The sequence below is a fragment of the Liolophura sinensis genome, chromosome 5 (assembly GCF_032854445.1).
Source record: "Liolophura sinensis isolate JHLJ2023 chromosome 5, CUHK_Ljap_v2, whole genome shotgun sequence".
NCBI lineage: Eukaryota > Metazoa > Mollusca > Polyplacophora > Chitonida > Chitonidae > Liolophura > Liolophura sinensis.
The window spans coordinates 19,221,520-19,230,781 of NC_088299.1; the positions used below are offsets into that span (position 1 = coordinate 19,221,520).

A 9,262-nucleotide genomic window follows, 5' to 3' on the forward strand; every position below is an offset into this window, starting at 1 on the left:
AGCTGTACTATTGCGTGTCCACTTTAGAACATATCCGCATGTACACATGTGAAGTCTCATTTGACACATAGACCTACATTTATACTAGATCTACGCAATTTCAGCTGGGTGATAATATAAAAGACTACAGCATGTAGAATGTAAATCCAGAGCAGCGACGACAGGGTGTGAGCTGGAAAATGGTCACAAGTAAACGGTGAAATACGGCTACAGCATACAGAATGTAAATCCAGAGCAGCGACGACAGTGATAGCTGGAAAATGGTCACACGTAAATGGTGAAATACGGCTACAGCATACAGAATGTAAATCCAGAGCAGCGACGTCAGAGTGATAGCTGGAAAATGGTCACAAGTAAACGGTGAGATACGGTTACAGCATAGAGAATGTAAATCCAGAGCAGCGACGACAGGATGATAGCTGGAAAATGGTCACATGCAAACGGTGAAATACGGCCTCTTGTCAGTTTACCTCGGTTAACGTTTTATTCCAACTGTTCATGTAAATGTTTATACATAGCAGCAACTTCCACACACCCTATATCATCGTTTCTTAAGCAGAATTAAGAGGGAATAAGTTGCTGGTTTAGAATTAGACACCGAGATTTTGAGCTTTCGAATTTGAATGATTTAAAGCCAACGGCTTTATGAAAGAACGTTGTGCTGAAAAGTTCAAGTGTGTTGTCATGGGAACCAGTGGTAAATGGGCATTGCTTCTGTTAGAACATTGGCTCTGTACGGTTTAGATCATATGAATACACGGTATGCAATATATATCGGATCATTCTATCTGTTCTGAACATTTGTAAGACATTTAGCGGGCTACTGCCAATTAAATCTAGCATATATAATACCACACACAGGGCTAAGATAGCTTGAGGTTCCACAGAGATTGGGGAATCTACAAATTCTCTGTCTAATACCGACAGGGTTTGAACCCACGCCTCGTGTACGTGTCCTGCATAGCGGGTAAGGCATGAAATACACCGGAATGTGGATAGCCGGAAAACTCGATGGTTCACTGTACTATAGGCTCGGACTGAGTTGACACCCTCCCCCCCCCCCCCCCCCTCACCCCAGCCCCATGTGTCCTATGCCGTTGTAATGTTACCTCCAATAAAAATTGCCCATTCATGCACATATGCCTTCGTATCTTGACACATTACCATGTATACAATACAAATAGGCCTAAGCTACTTACCATCAGTCACGGCAGATGCCAGTATGTTACAAACTAAAGTCAATATTTGCTTTCAGTGGGAGGGGAGAAGCCGTTTAGCCTATCGGCTATTTTCAAAAAATATTAAGAATATCTCTGGGTGTGCTACTATGCAAGGGGTACATTCCGTGCGCTTCTGATACATCTAAGGTATTATACAAGGCTTGGAATACAGAATAGAGATGAGCATATGTATTGATTATAACGGGTACGTTGGTGACAATATGCATACGTTATCTCTGTTAATATTCATACAACATCCAAAGTATAGCGGTGGGGCGCGTGGAGGCCCTCGCGCACTGCACCTGTATGTAGGCCTATCGGCCACGCACTGTTCCGGCTCGTGATGAATTTTAATAACGACTTCATTCAGTTAAGATGCCTTGTGATGACATAACGTTCTAGATGATTTAATAGGCTTGATTACGTTGTGCATTCTGGACTTCACCTAACAGAGTAAAGCCACGTACCTCTGCTATGACGACTCCTTTACACCGTGTCTAGTGACGTTTTATACGGCCAAACGCTTGGGACATGTTAAATTTGTGGGGTGATGGAAAAAAAAACTGGCGTTGAGACAGCGTGTTGTAAACAGGTCGATTGAATTGACCCATTCAGCTGGGGATACAATTCTTCATCATATGAGTTAAACTGGGCTTAATTTAAAAGGATACATTCATTCAGGTGCATACCTATTGTTATGGTTTGTTGGACCAGCTTCCACATGGCAAACAGCATGAGGGGCGTTACGCGCTGGGTGTCATAGCTGGTGCCCGTGTATCCTATTTCCCTCCCCTATTACCAAGTCTGTCCACAGTGGACCTGCAGTCAGCCTCTCCCTGACGATTAACCCAGCCGATATCATGAGAACCATCAGGGCCGTCAAACTTCTGGGGGCTATGGTCACGTTCCTGGTAGCCACCATTGTGTACCTGTCACGTGAGAGGAGTAATATCACAGGTAATAATTACGATATGCCAATATGACTAATTGACATATGGCAGATATATACATTGTTGTCACGGTGGCTTAGGGTAAAAGCTTCGTTTACCTGAGAGTATCATGGGGGTTGACCAGTGAGGTTGCGTGTTTGAATTTAACTCTCGTGGTAATTCTGCTACGTAGTTTAGTCAGGAGGTTTGTCGGGTATAAGACAAAGACCGGTGGTTTCCTCCACACATATAAAACTGACCGCCGTCGTATAAATAAACAGTTCTTTGGTGCGGCGTTAAAGAAATGATTCAGAAGTGCATTGTGTCTAGTAGGCCTATGTTATTTTACTCGTATGCTACATTGTCATGTCAGCCATTTGACTCAAAAGCATATTTTGTCACGTCTTCTCTGTCACTCGTATGTTACATTGTCACGTCTGCCATTTGACCCAAAAGCGCATAAGGGTATAATATAACGCTCGATATCTCACCCTTTTAGAAATATATGTATACGTGTCACGCCAACTACACGTGTGTTGCCTTGTCACGCTTGATTTGTGATCCTGCTTGTTTAAGGGGATAATTTCATGTCTCTGATGATAGTCATGTGGCCCTGGTAAAACGCATGTCCTCACATCTGTAATTGCGGATGACATGCGTTATGTGTAATGCAATACTTTTCCTGTCTTCTGCAAGGCCTTACTAAACGACACGTTAGCCTAAAGCCAATCATAAAGGTATGATGCCATACCCATGTAGTATGACCTTTGGTCTCTTAGTCATAAATTAGCTGTAGGTTCATAATCAATGTGACGCCTGAAATGTAACCTTGAAATGTGTAATGTGACGTCTGAAATGTCACCTTGAAATGTGTAATATGACGCCTGTAATGTCATCTTGAAATGAGTAATGTAAGGCCTGAAATGTCACCCTGAAATGTGTAATCTAAGGCCTGAAATCTCACCTTGAAATGTATAATGTGAAGGCGAAAAAAGTGATCCCTGCACATATTGCCAACGAAACCTGGGTTGAAAGGGAATTACACAAAATTAAGGAACATGTTTAGGGCTCGATATATTACTGAAACAAATTTAGAAACTTAAATGAAATCATTTTATTGAGTGATCCTGACAAAGCAAATGTATCGGTTTAAACACTTGTAACGAAGACATTATTGCTCATGTTATTCACATCAGCATCACCAAATGTGGAAATAGGCGAGGTCCTTCTCGTCACCGAAACGGTGTGAGTGGGGAGGCCTGTCTTGTTTAATAGCCAAATCTCAGCAATGCTGTCATTCCATTTGATACACCGCGTTGATGTGTTACTTAAATCCAACGGTTGACTGTAATGGTTCGTCACATCCAGTCATGTACAATATGTGATCACATTTTTAGAGCATGGCGATGGGACACCCACTCTGATGTGAAGGGTGCTATCAGACCGATAAAGTGTCTCACGAACCTAAGGGGTTATATCTGCTGGTGAAAACGTCTGATAGCAGCTGATAGCGAAGTCGTGATGGACGAAAAGTGACCTGCTATAATGATGGACTTTACCTAATTAATTTAAAAGGAATTAAAATTTCGAGATGCCTCTGATCGCTGACGTAAACATTTCTAATTCACCTATAATTTTTGTAAACCGGAGTCAAGATACTAAACGTCAAATAACACTCTAAAATATTACATGCATACTTATATAACCGTGAATACCTACCAGACATGCGCCACAAAGACAGACAATAGAGATCTGTGTCCGGAAATACTTTACATTAGTATTTTTCTTTTTCTATTGCACAAAAGTAACTATTTCCTACTGCCGCTTTTGGGGATTCTATTTTCCAAAGGATTACAATATCTTCAGAGCCTAAAATTCATCAAGGTTTATTAGAAGTATCCTTAGGGAATTATCACATGAATGATTTCACAAAAAATGACTATTTTCAAAATGTTCTATAGAAAAATAAGATATGTTCTTATGACGAAAGTGATGTGACATCATTTGGTGTGGTCCGAAAGATATATCATACATTATCTTATTTTAAATGCGTTTGATAGTCCATAATAAATTCTAAACAAACACAATTAAAATAGTTTTAGGAACTGTTTTGTGTGGCGTTGCGAATGGCATCGACTTGGTCTCATAGTTTATGTTCACTTTAACATTATTGCAGTTCTTATTAAACATGTAAAAGACGGTAAGGTAATCAAGGTAAGAAACGAAATATCTCGATACACTGGACTTAAAAAGGAAAGGAGACGTTACATTGAACTAATTGTCCATCTAATGAACATCAGTTTATTTCTTAGCTTGCATTCACATCATCAAGCAGCATTAGCTGGTTGTTAAGCCGCAATCCAATCGGCATTGCATTTGCTTATATGTTTGGGGTCCAAATGCCGCTTGTGCTTACATTCTTGGGATCCTAATGCTGCTTGTACTTACATGCTTGGGGTCCCATTGCCGCTTGTGCTTACATGTTTGGGGTCCCAATGCCGCTTGTTTGACCAACAAAAACTATTAGACAGTTTTATATTGAATTACCAGTTGTCTGCTGTGTCCGTCTATGTGTATCATTATTTTTTTCTTCTGGAAACTGAGAGCTTTTTGTAAATCTGCAAAAGTGTCCAAAATACTTTAAGAGCCCCGGATGTATGCTTTTTTGTACAAATAGCTTCACAGTAATATAAGCACGCTGGCAAGGATTAACTGCGTATCAGTCACATATACACCATTTCAAATTATTGTACATTATTGTCACCTGGGTCGAGCTTTATCGATTTGAACTAGCCGTGAAAAAGTGGTTATAGCAAATAAAAATCCGCATCCGCAGTAAGAGCTATCAATAATGCAGCGAATACAAGTTGAAAGTCGTGCGACGATGTTTATTTTGGGAATCTTACTAGCTGACAGATGTCACACTGACGCCGGAAAGTAATAGAGCCAACATGTTAATATTCTCGTTTCTGGGCACGGTCAGTGGTTTGTGATATAAACTGACATCTGGGTGTTCCGTATACGTGTTCTCTTGAGGTTCAGAGAACACAGAAAAAGGGGTGCACATCAATAGTAGGTGAAACATTAAATATGTCAGATTTAGTAACAAAAAATTATAAAAAAAAATGTCTCAGATGGTCAGATCGTCACCAATTTGATTGATAAAGAAAACCCTCCAATATGTCTGTATCAAGTCTACTCCACTGAGGAACCGAAATCCAAGATCAGTCATGATTTATTCGGATATTTATTATGAATTTAAGTTGAGTATCGGGATATTTTGTGGCTTTGTCCATTCATCTTAAATCCATACGTGAGTTCATACCAGTCATATTCAGTGATAAGACGTATTCTCACGTAGGCCCCTACGGTGTGAAACGCCTGTCAAATAAATAAATAAATAAACTGTCAGTTGTAGTTTATTCGTTGATAGCCACGTGTCTTCGACCTATGTATGGTTTCAAATGGTTTCAAAGTCTGTAAATTGAACGTGGGAAAGAACGTTTGTCAGTACAACATATCAAAGGTCATTGATGTACCATGGGCACCCCTAGTTTCCTCCAGTATAACACTGGCCACAGTCGTATTAAGGAAACATTCGTGAGTATGTCGTTAGGCAACAATCAAATAACAAAAAGATCCAATCAAATATATCACAGGAAGTTTGAAGTACGTAAAACGTAAAGGTGATATGTACTGCAAATAAAACACAATACAGAACTGTGTCCAGAATTTCTATTAATAGCTTTTTTCGCTACGTTTTTATAAGCAATGCATTTCATTGCCATTTCTTGGTCAGAATAAATGTAACAAAATTAGGTGGGTTTTCACTTCATATTTTTCAAAAGATCTTTTTTTTTTTTCTTATCGCCTGAAAATTCATTAAAACTTTTTAGAATGATCATAAAGTAGTTGATTAAAGATGGTTTTTCCACAGGCTATCTACTGTCCAAATATCCTCTATAAACCAGTCAAATAAATGAATAAATAAACCAAACACCTTTCTAATTTATTTACCTTACAGAAAGACGTCAACCTGGTGAAGAGACAGTTTGCACTTGTTTACCTCAGTCTACCAGGGTAAGGTGTGAATCTATATACACTGCAATAGAGTTGAATCTACACGATGAAGCATGGAACAATTTAGGCTACAGATTTGCCTCCCTTTGTACATTTCCTTGTTCTCACGGCGGAAATACAATGTCTTCGCTTTAGATTGCTATAGAATCATTTGCCCACTTCGAAAAATCTTCTTCCAACACTAGAATAAATCCGACATTTTCATTAATACATATGTAAATCCTTTTTGATTTTTGTCATACCCAAATAATAAAGAATGCAATAAGGCAATGTGCCCTTACATCAACATGACTTTCACTCGCGGCCGTGTAGGCCTATGGTTCTCAAACCAAAGATTGTCATGGTCTCTCCCTATGTGCGCTAGGCCATGAAATCCTTTTGTTAGAGATCTATTTTGAAAATTCTCTTATTCCACCACTATGGAAAATCCTACTATTTCATGGATGCTTTTTGTCAGTCTTTTTCCCTTTTCTGTAGATCTCTAAGGGTTTATAAAGATAACTTGTACTCGCGGCCATGATGGATCCCCAACAAAAGAATGTCATGGTTTCTACCAGGGTTTCTTTTCACAATGTGTTCGGGCCATAAAATTCTTTACTTAAAAACCCAATACCGTCTCGAATACAAGTTATCTGTACAATAATCGCTCACATTGTATCGTAACACACCTTAATTCTCTGCTGTTTCAGGAGAACTCACCTGGCTTACACGATTACCATTCTGCTCAGTTATACAGCATGTTCGCTCAGAGTTCCGATCATCCCCGACCCCCGGACACACAGACCGACACCCAGATGCTGTCCCGGTACCTGTCCATTAAGAACAGGTGTCCCAACAATGGAACCAAAACAGTGTGGCTAATGTCAAAACATACTCTGATCAGCAAACGTTACAAATTTAGCGTTTGTTTTGTTCCGAAAATTGGCTCTACGTTTTGGAAAACTGTAATGCGTTTGCTGCAGAATGAGAACTTGAGCGAGGACAAGTTCACAACAGGGTTATTAAATTTGAACAAGGACGAAATACACCGAGTCAGACTACCATGGTTATCTCTTCTAAGGCACTCAGAGGACGGATTCTCTTTCCCCAGGTCCAGTCGAGCTGTAGTGTTTACAAGGGACCCTTACACTCGCCTGTTCTCCGCGTATATTGACAAAATATTTTTACCTTCCTTCTGGAAATTTATTGGTATTGCTATTGTTCAGCAATTGCGCCCGGATCCGTCACCTGAAAGTTTAGAATGCGGACATGACGTCACGTTTGAAGAGTTCTTGCGTTACGTCATCAACGTGGAAGAAACGGGGCACGTGACCGCTTCGATATGTGACGACCATTGGGCCCCGGTGACGTCATTGTGCGACGTGTGCCGCATGAAGTATGATTACATCGGTAAACAGGAATCCTTCCTCAACGATACGAACTACATATTTCAGCAGCTGGGTTTAGATAAATTAATGTTAAGTAGCCTGCAGCCTGCGAGTTCTGTCAGGAATTCCATAAACACGACAGTTTGGTCATTTGGTTGGTTTATTCAAAACTCATCATGTGTGGCAGACGAAGAGGCTCTACATCGGGTTTGGTACAGTTTACAAACACAGGGCTACATGATGGTCGACACAGAAGCTCCTTGGTTGAGCCTCGATCTAAAAACAGCAAACATGGCTGACATAGTTGAAGCGTTTTTGTCATCTTACGATAAAAATAAACCAACATCTGAGCAGACGAAACAACAGAGGCACCAAGTTCTGGTAGACGCCTATTCATTGGTTCCGTTAAGCGTCAAACGTGGAATCCAGAATGCGTTTCGTTACGATTTTGACCTTTTTGACTACGACAAAGAGCCAACAGAACTGTTTAATAATGGTTAGACCTAATTCATCAACCAAATGCGATGCCTAGGAGCTAATCTCATTTTTATTCCACTGGTCACTTTCGACGAGTCGATACGACACATTTTGCACCATAATAGCGGTTTAAGGATCTATGATTTTTCTGTTCTCATTTGTACATTTGTGGTTACTTTTACCCATCCATCGCCAGATGTCGTCATAACTGTTTATGACCTGTGTCCTATAGGTGTCGTCTGATTGTTTCTCATAAACAAGCAGAGAAAGAACTATTGTTCTGGTGGTATTTGTAGATTTGGAATCTTCGGGCCTAACTGGTATAGTCTTAAAGTGGTCATTCCTGCCTTTTGTGACGACAACAGGCAAAACTGGTGACGTAATACTCATGTATTACAAGAGAACAATGATCAGGTCAGCTTGGACCCGAATCGCCCTTGCGCGGGAAAACGTATCCCATTATAACAAACCACAAGGTTGAGTTCTGCTGGTACTACTTTTCATCTATCCGTGCACAGTTTAGCATGGTCAGGTTGATCCCGTGGGCTTGTTATGAAACCAGCTGTCCCGCTGACTTCCGGGGTCTCCTGGCATCTGGTCACCCAACCCACTAACTACCTTTGCAGAGAAGCCAGTCCTAAGTTCATTAAAAGTCCAAGTATATTTGTGATTTAAAAGCTTAGTTTGGGACCAGATGAGCTAAAGATGGGACAAGTCGACCAGTTGACTGAGACAAACATATCAACATTTGAACTAGTCCGAATATTCTAAAACTTGCAGCAGATATTGTGATAGGCCTGACCGCATGCTACAAAGTTATAGTCAGAAGACCTTTCATTTGAAAAAAGAGGAGTTTCCAAATAACGTTCAAAGTTTGAACGGCGAAGAGATGTGGGAGACTTTGTTCGTCAAAATATCGTTCACAATGGACAAACAAGGGAAAATAAGACTAGACGAGGACAGGCCTATAGGTGCTCGAAAGTAGCTAAAACAAGATGATAAGGTGGGTGATTTAGCGTCAGCAACGTTGTTTGGAAACTCGTATTTTTTCACATGGAAGGTCTTCTGACTCTAACTTTGCAGATTCCATCAAAAACTATCACAATATCCGCTGCAAGTTTTAGTCAGAATAATCGTACTACATTTGAACCCTTTGACCTTAAACTCCGTATCACATCGGCTACAAATG

The 9,262-nt window shown here is 40.3% G+C and overlaps 1 protein-coding gene across 1 annotated transcript; it reads left to right on the forward strand.

Annotated features, from left to right (window-relative positions):
* The first annotated feature begins 6,966 nt into the window (after positions 1 to 6,966).
* LOC135465536 (carbohydrate sulfotransferase 11-like) lies at positions 6,967 to 8,097 on the forward strand. Its single transcript, XM_064742773.1, has one exon. The coding sequence runs from the start codon at positions 6,967 to 6,969 to the stop codon at positions 8,095 to 8,097; it is 1,131 nt and encodes a 376-aa protein (XP_064598843.1).
* Positions 8,098 to 9,262: the final 1,165 nt, after the last annotated feature.